Source organism: Zea mays, chromosome 4, assembly GCF_902167145.1.
Source record: "Zea mays cultivar B73 chromosome 4, Zm-B73-REFERENCE-NAM-5.0, whole genome shotgun sequence".
Taxonomy (NCBI): domain Eukaryota; kingdom Viridiplantae; phylum Streptophyta; class Magnoliopsida; order Poales; family Poaceae; genus Zea; species Zea mays.
The window spans coordinates 153,124,412-153,141,769 of NC_050099.1; the positions used below are offsets into that span (position 1 = coordinate 153,124,412).

Genomic DNA, 17,358 nt, shown 5'->3' on the forward strand with positions numbered 1-17,358 from the left:
TTGGTGATCTTAGTCACCTCGTCCCCTTCGTGCGCCGTTTTGAGGACGTCCCAAATCTTTTTGGCATTCTTTAACCCTTGCACCTTATTATACTCCTCTTGACATAGAGATGCGAGGAGTATAGAAGTTGCTTGGGAGTTAAAGTGCCTAATTTGGGCGGCCTCGTCCGAGTCGTAGTCCTCGTCCCCCACTTGTGGTGCCTGCGCTCCAAATTCAACAATGTCCCATATGCTTTCTTGGAGTGAGGTTAGATGATGCCTCATTTTATCACTCCACATACAATAATCTTCACCATCAAAATATGGTGGTTTGCCTAAGGGAACGGAAAGTACAGGAGCGTGCTTGGAAATACGGGGATAGCGTAGGGGCATCTTACTATACTTCTTGTGCTCATGGCGCTTAGAAGTAGTGGACGACTCGGTGCCAGAGGTAGAGAATGTTGAAGAATCGGTCTCCTAGTAGACCACATTCTTCATCTTATTTTTCTTCTTATCACCCCTCCTATGTGACTTGATGGAGGAAGAGGATTCCTCCTTGTACTTGTTGCCGGACTCCCTTGAGAGAGTCTTCCCCGAGCCCACGGGCTTGTCGCTGATCATGATCTCCCTCTTGGCGTGATCTCCAGACATCACTTCGAGTTTGTTAGACTCTTAATGAAGCACTGGCTCTGATACCAATTGAAAGTCGTCTAGAGGGGGTGAATAGACAAAACCTAAAATTTATAAACTTAAACACACACTAAGGTCGGGGGTTAGCGTTAGAATTAAATCCGAGTGTGGAAGATTGTTTCTCTTGCCACGAGTTGCTCAAAGGATGCAGATGACGTTTGGAAGCAAACTCAAGTCAATATTTGCTAGGAAACTTTAGAGAGAGGAATTAGGGAAAACAAATCAAATGGAAATCAACACAAGTGAACACAATGATTTGTTTTACCGAGGTTTGGTTCCAAAGAACCTAGTCCCCGTTGAGGAGGCCACAAAGGCCGGGTCTATTTCAACCCTTTTCCCTCTCTCAAACGGTCACCTAGACCGAGTGAGCCTTTTCCTTAATCACACGGGTCACTAAGACCCCATAAGGACCACCACACACTTAGGTGTCTCTTGCTTAGCTTTACAAAGCACTTAAGACTTAGAATGGGAAGGAAGAAGGAAATCCAAGCAACAAGGGCACAAATGAACACAAAACTCTCTCTCTCAAGTCACTAAGTGGTTGAGTTGATTTTGGGTCTTGGAGAGGATTTGATCTTTGGAATTGTGTCTTGGAGTGAATGTATTGCTCTTGTATTGAATGAGGATCTCAGAAAACTTGGATGGCTTTGAATGAGGTGGTTGGGGGATAGTTATAGCCCCAATCACTTCCTAGCTATTGGCAAAATCTGCTGGCGATGGGCACACCGGATAGTCTGGTGGCGCACTGGACAGTCACTGTTCACTGTCCGGTGCGTGCCACGTCAGCGCGCCCGTTAGGGTTTGGAGCTATTGACCGTTGGAGCTCTTTGTCTTTTTGCTGCACCAGACAGTCCGGTGCCACACCGGACAGTCCGGTGACCTCTGACTTCTGCACGACACTGTTTGGCACTGCTCATCTAAGCAGTCGACCGTTGGCGCGCAGAGAGTCGTTGCTCCGCTGGCACACCGGACAGTCTGGTGCCACACCGGATAATCTGGTGAATTATAGCGGAGCGACCCCATTGAATTCCCGAGAGTGGCCTGTTCGATGGGTGCCTGGCCTGGTGCACCGGACAGTGTCCGGTGCGCCACTTGGCAGCACACTCTCAGTCTTACTCCAATTTTTGATTGTGTCCCTAACCGAATTTCTTTCTTGCTTTGTGTTGAACCTTATGCACCTGAGATAAATGATATCTAGACAAACTAGTTAGTCCACATGGTTTGTGTTGGACGTCAACCACAAAAATCGATTATAGGAAATGATTAGGTCCATTTCCCTTTTAGCAGTGAAGCCCTGTGTCATTGTATTCAAAGGAGAGATGTCTTGGTGCCCTGCAAGCTGACGTGACGGTGCACTACATTGTTGACTTATGCCCGCTGGTTTTCCGCTAAGAGCCGAGGCAGAGGCCGAGGCGTTGTCTGTATACGCCCGAGCCCCCGGGAGAGATGCCGCTCATACCGTAGTTGTTGTAACAGCGCCGGGGCATGGGCTAAAGGCCTGATTACGGGGTCCGTCAACGTCCTTGCGCGGGATGACGTTGAGATTCTCTGTCGCGTTTATCAAGGTTAGAGCCCTGCTCGGGCGAGGCGGAACTCTTCCCGAGCTGTTGGATGAGCCATCCCGTGACGTGTGCCACAGCCGGCGGAGTGGCCTCCCACGGGATTCGTGGTGGAGTAGGTGGTCGAGGCCGAGCTCGGGCGAGGCGGAGAATCCATCCGAGGCCGACCTCAGCGTTGGGTGAGGCGGAGAAATCGCCCGAAGCCCGAGCCTCAGGCGAGACGGAGATTGCGCCCGAGGGTTAGGCTCGGCGTCGGGCGAGGCGGAGGTTTGCGGTCGAGGGCCGATCTGCTTTGCCTGTCGTATTAGATGTCCCATCAGGGGATGTCAGGCGGCATGTGCGCACTGTAGCGGAGACGTAATCATGCTGTTGCGCCTGGATGTGATTGATGTCTTGTTAACCACTGTACCACAGCGTGGGGTAGGTATGTGCATTAAATGCGGTTGTTCCCTTCCTGTTTTTGGGCGCTTTTATCTTATCTTCCTGAGATTAGCTCGGGTGAGACGGATGGAGCGGTGGCGACCTCAGGCGAGGCGGAGATTTGCCCGAGGTGGGAGACTTTCGGGGAGAGGCCTCGGTTTAAGAGTTACCTCGGTTGTTTCCCCTCTAGGGTTTCGTCCTTATTTCTCTAAGTGCGTTCTTCGAGGGAATAATTCGGGTATCCCTAATTATCACCCCCGACAAGAACATTATTAGATAAAGAAAAGTGATCAAGGGCACAACTTGCCTTCAGCGAGCTCCTGCTCAGAATCTTCAACTTGCGGTGTTTCGGGCTCCTCGGTCACTTGCTCGTCTATTCGCCACAATACAGATAAATAGTGTTTAAACAGAAATTAACATCACACCAAACAGATGAACAAACTTCATAATATTATTCTACACATCGTAACGAATTCGTAGGCTCAAAAACCACTAAAATCGGACTTCAAACGAATTTGTTATGAATTTACTAAGTTTCTGGAATTATTTTACACATATATATATATATAATTCTCGAATTAGTTTGATCAATATTCTGAATTTCTAGGACGACGGCCACTATTTTCTGGAATTCGGAGTTTGTTCTGCAAAAATTAGGGACTTGAATTAAACTTCTAGAACACAGTGTGGACTGCAAGATAATTTATCAATTCCATAGGGTCTCTTTAATAAATTGGCCATGATGAAGAGGTATCCTGCAATTGGGGCCGCACGATCAGGGGCCAACGATCCAGATTAGATCAAATTAAATAACGAACCTGTAAGTTCTATGGTCCGTAGGATTCGAGATCGACTGCCCGAAATCCATCTACGTAGTGGTTTATCCCTGCACACCCGGTTTGAGATCAATGACTGATATCTAAAACGCGAAGGGGTACGAGCCGATCTAATCTTATCCGACCATTGCATAATCTACGGTGGACGCGCTTCTTCCTTCACCCGATGGCGAAACGCAGCAGCGCAAAGCTTCGCCGCGGCGGCACCATTGCGATGGATTCCAATCCCGTGACCCCGGGCCCTAAACATTGCTCCAAGCACCTGAAGAGGGGGTGATCGCGAACTAGTGAAGGCTATCCTCACCGAAGGTGGCGGTGTCGATGCGCCCAGACACGATGCTTGCTCCAAGCGCCTGTAGAGGGGGTGATCGCGAACTAGTGAATGCTATCCTCACCGAAGGTGTCGGTGTCGATAGGCCTGGGCAAAAAGAACCGGAACCGAGGAACCGAACCGAAATAACCGAGAACCGGAACCGAACTAACCGAACCGAAGGAACCGTTATGAAATTCGGTTCTGGTTTTTTGAGAACCGAAATAAATGAGATATTTTCGGTTCTGCACTCCAAAGAACCGAAAGAACCGAAAGAACCGAAAAACCCAAAAGTATTAGATTCAATTTGTTACATGTGTTTGTAACTTCGGATGTTGTGTTATCGACTTATGTTGAACCTCTAATCATCCATGTATTATCTATGAAATTATAGTCATTGTGCACTTGTCGTTGTTTGTGGGGAGATGTTGCTGAAATTTCTCACAAAAGTTGTCGTTATTCATAATTTAAGAGTGGCTGTTACAGTTCGGTTAGAACCGAGGAACCGAACCGAAGAACCGAGAACCGAACTAGTCGGTTCTGATTTCTTTATCTTGCTATTTCGGTTCTAGTTTTTGAAGAACCGAATTTCTACAAGAACCGAGGAACCGAACCGAACCGAACCGAAGAACCGAATGCCCAGGCCTAGGTGTCGATGCGCCCAGACACGATGCACACGCAAGGGACATCCAGGTCAGGAGCTCGACCAGAGGCGAGGGACGACAACGCCTGGGGTCTCCCTACTTTCTCCCCCTCTGTGTTTCTCTCTCGTCGGCGATTCCTCCCCACGCGATGACGTGGTAGGAGGGCGAGGGGCACGCGCTCGTATTTATGCACGCTAAGGTGATGGTCGGTTACAACCCCAACTGGCGTGGACCTCAAGTTAGGGCGGGTGTGCTCGAAGCAACTGGCGTGTGGGCCCCGCTCGGTCAGGACGCGATGCGCGGAGCGGTAGCGGCTGGTCAGCGAGTCCACGTTGTTGGCACCGTGATGCGCGATTGGGCTGGCTAGGTGAGCACGGGATCTGGTGGGCCGAGGCTGATTCTAGTCCAAAGCGCAGTTTTCCTTTTCTTTTTTGTTTTTCTTTTCTATTGCATTTTCCTGTTTTCTATTTTATTCTCAAAATCCAACTTTAAGTTTCAAGTTTACATTTGTGTTCTAAGTCAATCGAATGCCACAAAGATAAATATCAGCATGATGCATCACTGTTTCATTCACTTGGTTATTAGTTGTTTTAATTAAGTCTTTACTGTTGATATGCACAATGAAGGAGAGAAATCACACATATCTTTATAATTTAAAGAACTAATTCACTCATCCTATATTTTGGGTATTATAGTCGTGTTCACGGTTAAGATCAGGAGATCCTCTTTGATTGAAAATACTGAAGTTCTAGATATGATTTGGTTATGATAACTGTAATGATGCTCCTCGACGAGTACACGTTCCAAGGGTTGACAAACTCGGGATAATGCTAAAACTTGGCTATTAATAGTAATAAATATCAGATGAATTAAAAGTAACCACTATTTAGCCTAACTCTATATAAAGCTAGTCTACTTTAGCCAAATGTACTTGTTGAGTATATTGTGTATTCACCATTGCTTTCGCCTAAACACTATGTTGCTATCAATGCAACCACTGTCCACTGCTAAGGAGAATAAGTAGTCGGAGCAGACCTCCAGGAGTTCCAGGATCTCGTAGAGTTTGAAGACTAGGCTAGTGATCTCCAAGTGAGATACATGTGGAAGACCCTTTATCCGAGCTTATGTTTACGCTTGAGCACTTTGAACTATGTGATGATGTTATTATTATTCGAGCATTGTGCAATAGATTTCGATCCTAACACGTATATAATTCACATTTGGTTTGACTTCTGAAGACAGGTGTAACAATAGGCCATAGTTTTTGATTCGCAATAATCTACATGACACATGCCATGATTTTTAATCCAAAACCTAACTCAACCTAAAAAATCCGAGCCAACACGTCTAACAAGGAGATTTTTTCCTACTTGATACTAGGCATGAGTCGTATATAAACGGTGCGTCTGTGCTAAATAATGTTTGACCTGATCAACTCGACCCGACCTTTGAACATGGTGGATATGAGGAAGTTGCTAGGGCCATAATGGTAATTGCTCCTCCATTAATCCTAACACACCGTTGCCAAGGTTTCGACGATCCGGCCACGCTACCCTTCCGTCGCTCCTCCCCACCCACGACCCCTGCCGGAAGGGCAAAAGGGGCTCGAAATCGGTCCCCTGATCCAAGAGCCAATCTTCTAGTTCTCCCAAATCCTTTTCCGGATCCGAACTGCAAGTCCTCCTTCGCGACCATGGATCCACGCGCCAGGTATCCTTCGGGCGTGGGCAACGGCCGCGGTGGGACCCCTAACTACTACGGCCGCGGCCCATCGCCGCAACAGCCGCATCAGCACCACCAGCAGCAGCAGCAGCAGAAGCAGACATCGGGGGCGCATCACCACCAGCAGTACGCGCAGAGGCAGCAGCAACAGCACCGCCACAGCCACAACCACCAGCAGCAACAGCAGCAGCACCAGAGTCACCAGCAGCAGCAGCAACAGCAGCAGTGGCTGCGGCGGAATCAGATTGCCCGCGAGGCCGCGGGCGCAGCCGTGACCAGCGAGCCGAAGGCCCTGGCGCCATCCACGGCCGCCGACGGCGTCAATTCGAGGTGAGATGACCTGAATTTAGGTCTTTGGGCAAAGCGTCGGGTTGCCGTCGTTCTTGGTGCGTTTTAGTACATAGTTTAAAGCACCAGGGGCGGGCTTTGCCCCCCCCCCCCCCCCCCCCCCCCCGGCAAAATTGAACTAAATGCAGCTTGACGCTTGCTATCTGTGCGCAAACTCTGGCGATTGTCTCATCTCGGTAATTTTTGTGGTTTATTGATGCCCAAAAATGTGTTCCGAATTCTGATGACACATAAGTTGGGACGGCTAAGACTACAGTTTGCTGCATTTTAATTTCGTAACCAAACTAAGTGACTAGTAATACCCTTCACTAGCAGCTAGTAACATTTCTCAATTGCTTTGATTGGTTAATTATTGATAGCGACATGATTATTAGCAGCCACTCTTTGGAGATAGTTATACAAGAACTATGCTTGTCTATGTGCAGTTCGCAAGATTGGAAGGCCCAATTGAAGCTTCCACCTCCTGATACACGCTACAGGACAGAGGTAAGTTATGACATTTCAAGCTCCCTCCCTGTTGCAATTTTTGAAAGTTATAAATTCTCCCTCCATCCCAACTACCAAGCTAATAGGTCACTTCAGCTTTGTCCTATGTCAAAACTTCTCTTACTTTGACATAGTTAATTGGAAAATATATTTACATCAACAGGTTCAAATAAATGCAGTATCAAGGCATATTTGATGCGGAATTTAATGAAACTAATTTGATGTTGTAGACGTTTGTGTTTTTTCTTTGAACTTGGTCAAAGTTATATAAGTTTTACTTAGGTCAAAGCTAAAGCAATAGAGTTGTCACCCTAAACTTAGAAACAGCTAGTTATCTTCCACAGCACTTTTTCCTGTTATTTCATTGTTATTCTAGGAAAGAAACTTGATGCTGGGCTCAATTTTTCATTATTCCATTAAAATTTGTTGCAGGACTTGTCTTTATCCAATGTGCAGTTAGTCTTTTGTAATAAAAGTGCAGCATAGATTTTTTCTTTAGTTTTTAATCTTTACATCACACAGTCACAGTGGAATGTTATTCTGACCACCAGAAATTTCTGAGGGACTTAAATTTGGTAACTGTTTTTTGCAGCATATTGGTGTAATTATTACATGGTTGATGGTATCTATTTGTGTAGTACTAGGATCAATTTTGAGTCATCCTATCTAGCGATGCCAAGGGAATATGATTCACTATACAATTGTATGTTGCCACTGTATAGACAATTAGCTGGCATAGTTGAACTCATAAATGTTGTGGTACCCAGCTTTCTACATATGATTTTCTGAAGTTTCCTTGTGCATGAAATAGAAGGGTTGGCAGGCCTGGTGCAGTGGTGAGAGCTGTCTCACTGAGTCACCAGGCCGCGTGTTCGAAGCAACCTCTCTGCATTTGCGAGGGAAGACTTGCCTCGGTTTATTCTTTTTCTAGACCCCACTCGTGTGGTAGCCTCTGACACTGGGTCTGTCTTGTGTATGACATGTCTTTTGGTCTAAAAGGAAAAGGTTATGAACATCTATGATTCAATATTTATGTGTTGTTTTCTCTTCTCTTTACCACATGCAAGTTTGGTCTTATGCGGAGCCTTATGTTGTTACTACTCTGCACTTGTGATTTATTTATATTTTCCCCCTTTCCCTTTAAATATTGTTCAGGATGTTACAGCCACCAAGGGCAATGAGTTTGAAGACTATTTTCTCAAGCGTGAACTCCTAATGGGTATTTACGAAAAGGGATTTGAAAGACCCTCTCCTATTCAAGAGGAAAGCATTCCTATTGCTTTAACTGGTAGTGACATTCTTGCAAGAGCGAAGAATGGAACTGGCAAGACTGCTGCATTTTGTATTCCTGCACTGGAAAAGATTGATCAAGAAAAAAATGCTATTCAAGGTCTGTTCTATACTCTGGATTTTTATTTGATATCCAACGGATTTGAAAGATTCTAAGATGATTTAACTTGATCTCTTCCATAGTGGCAGTGGTGTTATTTTTTTCATTACTCAGGTTTCTTTTTTGGCGTGCATGAATGTTCTTTGTTATTTAGATGTAATTTTCATTGTATATTTCATGAAAAAGCTTGAATAAGGTCTCTTTATGATTTGCAGTTGTTATATTGGTTCCCACAAGGGAATTGGCTCTACAAACATCACAAGTTTGTAAGGAGCTTGGTAAACATTTGAAGATCCAAGTTATGGTCACCACTGGTGGAACCAGCTTGAAGGATGATATTGTTCGTCTGTACCAACCCGTGCACTTAATTGTTGGAACACCTGGCCGTATTTTGGATCTTACAAAGAAAGGTGTTTGCATTTTGAAGGACTGTTCAATGCTTATTATGGATGAGGTAATTTATTTCAGGCTTTATCTGAGTGCTTTCGTATTATTACCTCATGTAAATGGCCCGTTTTATCACTCCTGTGCTGCATTTTATTCTGCAATGTATCTTGCCACTTATTTGTAACCTTAATGTCAAAGAGAATCCTGAAGGAAGGAGAGTTAAACTTTTCATTAACAACCAACGCTTGTGACTACCAAAAACATATTTATCTATAAGTTAGTGAACGTCTGTGTCAGAGTTGCACCCTAAATATATTACCTAGTAGTTGATTCTGCCTGCACCTATCTAAACTCAGGTTCCAACTGGAACCTGTTTATCAACTATTTGTCTTTTGCATTTCAATATAGCATGGGAGATTTTCTTATTTTCACAGTCAACTCTGAATACTAGATTTGACCCAAAAATAGCAGGGTTTAGTGTTGGTTGCAAGATGGTGGTGCACTCTTTCTTAAAACTATGGTGTGCATGTCATTGTCACTTGGACACTGTTAAGTTAGTTGCATAATATTTGTAAAATAAGAATGAATGAAGTTGTTAGAATGATCCTGAAAGATCATGTCTAGGCTTTAACGAGTCCCTTTTAAACTTTCACTCTGAAGTTATGCTTCTTGTGAACAAAAATAGTACCTAGTGAATAGAAACATGATAGGACTCTGTTATGCATCATTTAAGTAGCCAATGAACTGTTCTTTTTCTCGAATTATATTTTGTTTGAGTTATTGTATTATTGTGATTTCGGACCTTCATTCTTGACCTTTCCACAAAATAATCATATGGATATATTTTCCTTTCCCAGGCAGACAAGCTTCTCTCTCCTGAGTTTCAACCTTCCATAGAACAGTTGATTCGCTACCTCCCTGCTAGTCGACAGATTTTGATGTTCTCAGCGACATTCCCTGTGACTGTTAAGGAGTTCAAGGACAAATATCTTCCTAAACCTTATGTGATTAACCTTATGGATGAACTTACACTGAAGGGAATTACGCAGTTCTATGCTTTTGTTGAAGAACGACAGAAAGTTCACTGTCTCAACACCCTCTTTTCCAAGGTTTTGCTGATGAACACCTCTATTATTTCATGATTTATTTTCCTAGTGTATGAGGCTACATTGTTTTATTTTTCTTTGTATTATTGCCTGTTAGGGCTTTGTACTTTGGTCCATTTCGGACCTTTCTCTCTTTCAATATAATGACGCGCAGTTCTCCTGCGTGTTCGAGAAAAAAAAATTATTTCATGATTTATTTTACTAGGAATTTTGCTTCCCACCTAAGTCATAACGTGCAAGTCATTCAATTGTTGATTGTGGTACAGCTTCAAATCAATCAGTCAATAATATTCTGTAACTCTGTAAATCGTGTTGAACTATTGGCGAAGAAGATCACAGAGCTTGGTTATTCTTGCTTCTATATTCATGCAAAGATGCTACAGGACCACCGCAATAGAGTTTTCCATGATTTCCGTAATGGAGCGTGCAGGAATCTTGTTTGTACTGGTATGCTATTAATTTTCTTGTGGACGAACTCTTTCAGACATTTTTTTTCTTATGTACAATCTTTCTACTTTGTAGTTTTATGTCAGTGTTAAGTCCCTCGTTTCTTTATCCATGTCAGCAATATGCTATTTGATAGCATAATTTGAACTACCACCACTACTACGATTCATTATGTTTGCTCCATAGTTCACAGATCACAATGCACACTAACAGGGACCTTATCCCTGTCAGCAATAGGCTAGTTGATAGCATAATTTGAACTACTATTACAGTTCATGGTGTTGTTTCAAAATGCACAATAACAAGGAAGTTTTTGATATAAGCAAAAAGTGAAATTTGACTGAATGTGATTCAATCAGTTTCCTCCAAAGCATTGTAATTCGGGGTAGAGAGGGGAAACATGCCCTGACTAGCGAAAGGGCCTCTAGTTGAGTTGGTTAGGTGGTCTTAATAGCACTCCTAAAGTCCTGTGTTCGACTCCTCATGGGAGCGAATTTCAGGCTGTGGTTAAAAAATCCCCTCGTCTGTCCCATGCCAAAGTATAGGTCTAAGGTCCGGTCCTGGTTTCTCACATGTTCTGCGGTGTTGCTGTGTATGAGTGGGGCAGGGGTTCAGGGGTTTTCTCGACCTGCGTGAGGTCTTCTTCTTAATATAATGCCTAGGGTTGTCTTACCCCCGCAGGTCGAGTTTAACATGCCCTGACTATACTTTTGGTTTTTCAATGTACATAACATTTTGAGATGCATTCTCCCAATGCTATGTAGAAGCATAGTGAAACAGAAGACATGCAAATTACTAAGGTCAAACATTTTCCTACTATTTTAGTTCAAGTGGTGAAAGCTGAAATGACAAAGATGCTAGCCAGGTTATTAAGGCGTCGCTTAAGCATCGCTAAAGTGACACTTAAGTGGTAAGGTGGCCTTGGACATGTAAAGCATCCTGTCGCCTTGCCCGAGAGTAAGGTGAGGCACAGCGGCGGCGTGGGGGAGAGGGAGAGAGAGGAGAGCTGCGAGAGAGGAGAGCGGCGGCGGCACAGGGGGAGGGGGAGAGAGAGGAGAGCGGCTGAGAGCCTGAGAGAGAGAGGAGAGTGGCGGCAGCAAGGGGGAGAGGGAGAGAGAGGAGAGCGGCTGAGAGCCTGAGAGAGAGAGGAGAGCAGCTGGTTGGGTTTAACCCTAGTGTGTTGGGCTGGGTTGTTTGTGGGCTTCTCTTTTTTTTCTGTTTCTTTCTTCTACTAGACTGAAATGGGCCTAATAGGCTTTACAATTGTGCAAGCTTACTTATTAAGTATGAATTAGTTATATATATATATATATATATATATATATATATATATATATATATATATATATATATAATATCTGGCCTATTTTTTATATTTATCTAAATAATTAAGGCGTCGCCTCGCCTTACGCTTTATCGTCTAAAAGGTAAAAAGGAGGGTCGGTCGCCTTACTGCCTTAACTATGGATGCTAGAAATTCTTCAATGTCGATCAATTATGTTTCCAACATCTTTTCTATCAATTGGTTGCTGGAATGATATTGTGTTATATTATGAATGCTTCTGTTAAACAAAATGTGAAGGAGCCTTATGCTTTTGGACTTAGTGGGGCATGTAGGTAGTTTGTTGTACTGCTTGTTTCTCTTTTCTAACCAACTCTGTACCTTTTGTTTTGCAGATCTTTTTACAAGGGGAATAGATATTCAAGCTGTGAATGTTGTTATCAATTTTGATTTCCCCAAGAACTCTGAAACATATCTCCACAGGGTAGGATTGATTTAACTGTTCCTTTTATTTGTTTTCATTTCATTTCATAATGTAAAATTTGAGTGTGACATACTACGATGCATGACTAACATTTTAGCAGTTTTAAGTCACTTATGAAATAAAAAATGCTTGCAATTTATCTTGCTTACAGATTATCCTATATTTAGGAGTTGAATCTATCTATTGCATTCTACTTGTGGCATCCATCTCTGGCAATTTTAACGTCCTTTTTTGGATTGTCAGGTTGGTAGATCTGGGAGATTTGGCCACCTTGGTCTGGCCGTTAATTTGATCACCTATGAGGATCGATTTAACTTGTACGCAGATTTTTCTACTGCAACTTTGTTGACCTTTTCTATTCCCACATTGTTCTGACTGAATACTGTTTCTGGGAACAGGTATAGGATTGAACAAGAGCTTGGGACTGAAATAAAACCAATTCCTCCTCAGATAGACCAGGCTATATATTGCCAATGATCAGGCAGTTTTCATCTTTGTTCATTTCTCCGTGATTAATAAGGAGACAACTTTTGTAAATACCAGCTCATCAGGTAAATCTTTTCTTTAGTGTCTACTGTCTGTCTGCATGATCCATTAACACTCGCTACTCGGTTCTTTAAGCATAATTTAACAATGTCCTAAAAATGCTGTTTGAACACATCCTTTTGCATGCTCCATAGCATGATTTGGTGGTTTTATTGCCAGAACATAAAATTGCTGAAACTCTTCGATGTTATTAAGATTTGAGTTGTACTCTTATATTGTTATCATTTTTGTTTCATAGAAGTATATGTGCAAATATGAAATAAGTGGTTTTAATTGCCGGCTAGGATGTTTCAACCTGCGGTTGACTGTAAAATGCTACAGTATTAGTTTATCTACCTTTTTCCACCAGACGTAATACTTGGCAATTGTGTTCGGACCATTTTATCCAGATCTTCAACTAGCCATCCACTCTTTGTAGCTGCTTTACAGATTTAATGCCTTGTCATTTGCGTAGTGGCAGAGTTGAGCGTAGATTGTTATTATATATTATTTATTCATGAACTTCAATGGTTTAAGTCTAAATCCAGACTTCAAATTCTTAACATCATTTCACAGTAATGTTCGATTGCTGGAGCCTGGAGGTAGCGCATGGGAAGAGCCAGTATATGAATAGGTGTTGACCCTCTGTTATATGTGCAGGTTTTATGGTGTTGATCTCATTTGGTGCATCGGAGACAATTCTAAGTTGGTGGATTACGTGAGACGAGGCACCCGACTTTTCCTGATCACCTTGTCATGCTGACACTATTATGGCTATATGAGGGAAAATGTCCTGCCACACTAGGCACAAAGTAGTGTATATTACTAGGTGCCTATTCCTAGACCCTGTCCTGCTTTGAGTTCGTTTGTATTTCCCTTGTTTTCCGTACGCCGTGTCGTTAAGCAGTTTCACACAGGACATTTTAACCCTGTTGCTGGTTCTGGGCGTGTGGCCTGTGGGTGCCGCGCACAAGGGTAAAAGACATTTTAGCCCAAGTGGAACTTGGGGATGTGCGCCTCAGATTGGTTAATGGGTGTGACAAGTCGGCCATCACACTTGAGGTCTGGAGTCTGAACGGTAGTGAAGTGATTTTAAGTTTGCCAATAATCAGTGGTAAGCTGCACCGTGCTGTGCTGTCTTTTACCCTTGCAACCATGTCCCTTTGCTTCTTGGCATGGTCGCCATTTAGATTCTGTCCGGCGAATGTAACGCTGGGATAAAACGTTCTTGTCGTTTGTGATGGATTTATGTGTTTGGCACAAGCAACTTGGCCAGGTTATGGGTACCAGAACTGTCTACTTGTTTCTTCCATAATAACAAACTTTGCAGTTCTTTTGTACTCATTCTTTTTTTTTTCGTGATTGACCTCGACCCCTTGTTTAAGTGATGTTTTTCCGCGCCCCAGCAATGGATGCCTTTTATTAATAGGGATGTTTGTTTATTTATATAAATAAGAATGGTTGACTTTGGAGCCACGTAAATCATTTCGTCAAATGCGTCGTGTTTAAATTTGGCATTGGTTCGCTATGGTGCTGACATGGTTTGTAGCTGGGTTTCTCTCATCTATGCAGGTATATGCTTGCTAGAAATCTCAACCCGTTACCGTTACTAGCTTGGTCCTGGAAAGACGAACATAATCGTGCGCATAGCATCATGTAGCTTTCGTGAATTGTGTCTGTGTCTATATATATGTATATATTAATTAATTAATTCATCTTCTCTGCCTGGCATTTCTTCTCTCGCCATGGCTTTGGCCGGGGCCGCAAGGGCAAACGACCTCTCGTTCCCTCGTGACGTACCTTTGTTTGGCTGTAGACTGCAGTCCGGTCACTCGGTCAGCATGGGAGGCGCCAGACACACTAATGGCTAGTAGGCTTTCCTCATTTCTCCCGGTCGAAGCACCATACTCTGAGTGTGGTAATGGATTAGGATTTAAATATCTCTTCACAATAAGTTATGATCTTTAATTAATTTTAGTTTAAAAATGAATATAAATAAAGTATAATTCTAATTCGATTAGATCCTTAAATTTTAAATTATATAGTATAAAATCTAGAGCTCATTATCATCCCTTAACTGTACCTCTACTCATTCTTAGAATGCTTTCTGCCTTCACTATATATGAGGACAGTCAGAGGTGAAATCCAAGGTTTGTTTGCGACGCGTATCTGGCCGGCTCGGCTCGCTCGTGTGGTCTAGGCTGAAGCTAACCGGTCCCAATTGCTGCAATATATTTTGTTTGTGCACTTGTACCAAATAAGTCTGGTCCAAGTGAGCTCCACACGTAGGCAGCCAGGCTAAGAGTCACTTTTGTTTCTTGGGAGCAGCCATGAACAGCTAGTTTGCGCCACGAGAAAAAATGGAGCTTGCCTATGTTTCCTGGGAGCCAGGCTGAAGAGCCACTTTTGCACGCGTAGAACCGAGCTCCAAAGCAAGTAAGGCCACACAAACATAAGGGTTGCATCCTGGGAGCATAGTCAGGCCGCGCAAACGTGCTCCAAATGAACAACAAAACTATGCTTTGCCAATTGCGCACAGGGAGTGAGCCGCTGTATGCGTTTAGCCGCGAACACAGGAAAGAGCTCCCATGCAAGGAACCCATGACAGCTAGTTCTCGAGTTCCATTAATAAGAATATATATCATCGGGAAAGCAGTAAAGTTTCTTGCATGCATGAGCTAGAAAACCTGGCAGCGCTTCTGGTTCTCCTGGACCAGAGAGAAGGAAATTACCACTACTGCATTATCCACGCAGGCTACAGAGCCTGCACACGTACGTACAAGCACCCCGTACAAAGCAGTAGCTAGGGCTACCACCGTACGTATACGTACTGTATGCGTCCACCAGGTAAACTGGTAAAGTTTAGCCGCTAGGAAATCCAGACGGTTCTAAACTTCGATTGAATGCCAAAAAATATATATACATTTTTAGGTGTGTTTCAGCTTAGCTGAAATCAGCTGGAACATGTTCTAGAATCTAAATATATAGTTCCGCTAAACTTTTAGGTTTTGTTGGTTTGTGCCGGATTGGTGAGTAAAGTTCAGTTAAAAAGTGGATTCAAACCGGGCCATGGTACTAGTGCCTTACAGTAATAAGAGTATATATATTAGGAGAAAAAGAAAGCGAGGGCAGGAGCGGAGCGGTCCTGCTGTCTGCTGAGGCCCCGATCGATGTCCGGCCGGGCTCCGGCTGTATCATCATGATGATGGCGATGCCCCCTCGCCACGCTGCGACTGCGACTGCCACTGCAGCTAGCAGGCAGCAACAACAGCGGCCGCAGCGAGACAGGAACTCCTCTCTGAACTTGGCATTTACTTCCTGCCCCTTGCTCAAAATCCGAGCTACACTCAGTAGGCCAGGCTGCCAGGCTGCTCATTGAAGGCCCCTCCGTCCGTGCCCTTCATCATCTCCCTCCTCGTCGCACTCCCTCAGCCTCGGCGGCGCCGTCGATCAGTGCTGCCGGCCGGTACCCCCAGCTCAATTCATCACTGTTCCTGCGGCGATCATATGCTATTCCTATTCCTATGCCAACTCAGGGTCCACATTGTTTTTATTAGTTTATGTTTATGTATAATAAGTCAAACGAGAGGGCTTCTAGTTGACTTCCTTGAGTTACACCCTTTGTTGAGTTGACACTCAAAAGTGTCTTGTCGACCAGGCCAGGCGTATAAAGCTAGCCAACGTTAAGAGGTCCGACATGACTACTACTTTGCCTAGATTCCAAACCGTTCTATTTTTCAAATTGGCTTCTGACATGAGAAACATTAAGTTGTTTTCTACTAAGAGACCACTCTCTTTAGATACGTATTCAACATCCAATCGAACAAAAATCTATGTACTGTCTACGTCTCAACCGCACATTGCTATTGCATGCTGTTCAATTGGCTTTAACCCGAAAAGATTTCTACTGTTTTTATGTTTTTATAGTGTTTTGTCTCAATAAATTGCATCTACAACAGTACGAACAATTAACTTTAATCTGAAGTAAACAACCTATTTATCACTTGATCTAATGACCAAGAAAGATACTCTAGGCTTCCGGACCTACGACCTCGAGAAACCTAACAATATCCTTGCCCCGGCGGGGGTCCCTTCCGTGCGAGAGTTTCGACGGTTAATTTGCAAGAAACTAATCGTTCTAAAGTGACTAGTTATCCTTTGATAGTTTGGTCATGAACCTTTATATTCTTCACCATATAAGTGTGATATACTCACTACGCTCTCCTGTTTAGGGTAGCTGGACGATCTAGCTCTAGATGTCGTGTGCTCCAATACAACGTACGTCATCCTAAAGATTTTGGACTTTTACGTTGAATTAATCTTCTCGAGTTGGTTGTGTAGGCAAAATATGACAAGCTCGCTCTAAGAATATATAATAAAATTAATTTAGTACTCAGTTCCGATGGATGGAAGCTCTAAATGTATGCTACTCAAGTACCACGTCGTCCCCTTCCGTGGCATCACCATTTCTTGCAGCTTCTTCCTCGAGATGCTGGTTCAATCACGCCCCCGTGAATGAATGCCGCAAGTCGAGTACGGGCCGATCGGTGTTGTCAGGGAGCTCCCGGCCTCCCCCCAGGCTAGTCGCACCGCCGCGGAGCCCATGCCCTACAGATGGCTGCGCCCCATAGAGGCTAAGACACAGCTGCGCCGCCGGGCCAAGCAAGTGGCAACCCCGGCCGTCTCCCAGGGGCAGTCGGGTGGGGCTACTGCGCCGACCAGGGAGGGGTGGCCGTACGAGGCA

At 43.9% G+C, this 17,358-nt stretch overlaps 1 protein-coding gene across 1 annotated transcript; it reads left to right on the top strand.

Annotated features, from left to right (window-relative positions):
• The first annotated feature begins 5,942 nt into the window (after positions 1–5,942).
• On the top strand, positions 5,943–13,958 carry LOC100282580 (ATP-dependent RNA helicase dhh1). The gene is made up of 10 exons (NM_001155488.2): positions 5,943–6,489; positions 6,933–6,993; positions 8,149–8,383; positions 8,599–8,837; positions 9,628–9,879; positions 10,143–10,323; positions 12,001–12,089; positions 12,333–12,406; positions 12,488–12,640; positions 13,275–13,958. Exons 1-9 carry the CDS (start codon positions 6,131–6,133, stop codon positions 12,564–12,566), a joined length of 1,569 nt encoding a protein of 522 aa, NP_001148960.2. The 5' UTR covers positions 5,943–6,130; the 3' UTR covers positions 12,567–12,640; positions 13,275–13,958.
• The last annotated feature ends 3,400 nt before the right edge of the window (positions 13,959–17,358 follow it).

What these genes read in the sequence shown, in the direction of transcription:
- LOC100282580 (NM_001155488.2), top strand. Translation starts at nt 6,131, where the DNA reads ATGGATCCACGCGCCAGGTATCCTTCGGGCGTGGGCAACGGCCGCGGT. An exon ending in ATACACGCTACAGGACAGAG is followed by an intron (nt 6,994 to 8,148) that starts GTAAGTTATGAC and finishes AATATTGTTCAG; the next exon opens with GATGTTACAGCCACCAAGGG. An exon ending in TCAACACCCTCTTTTCCAAG is followed by an intron (nt 9,880 to 10,142) that starts GTTTTGCTGATG and finishes ATTGTGGTACAG; the next exon opens with CTTCAAATCAATCAGTCAAT.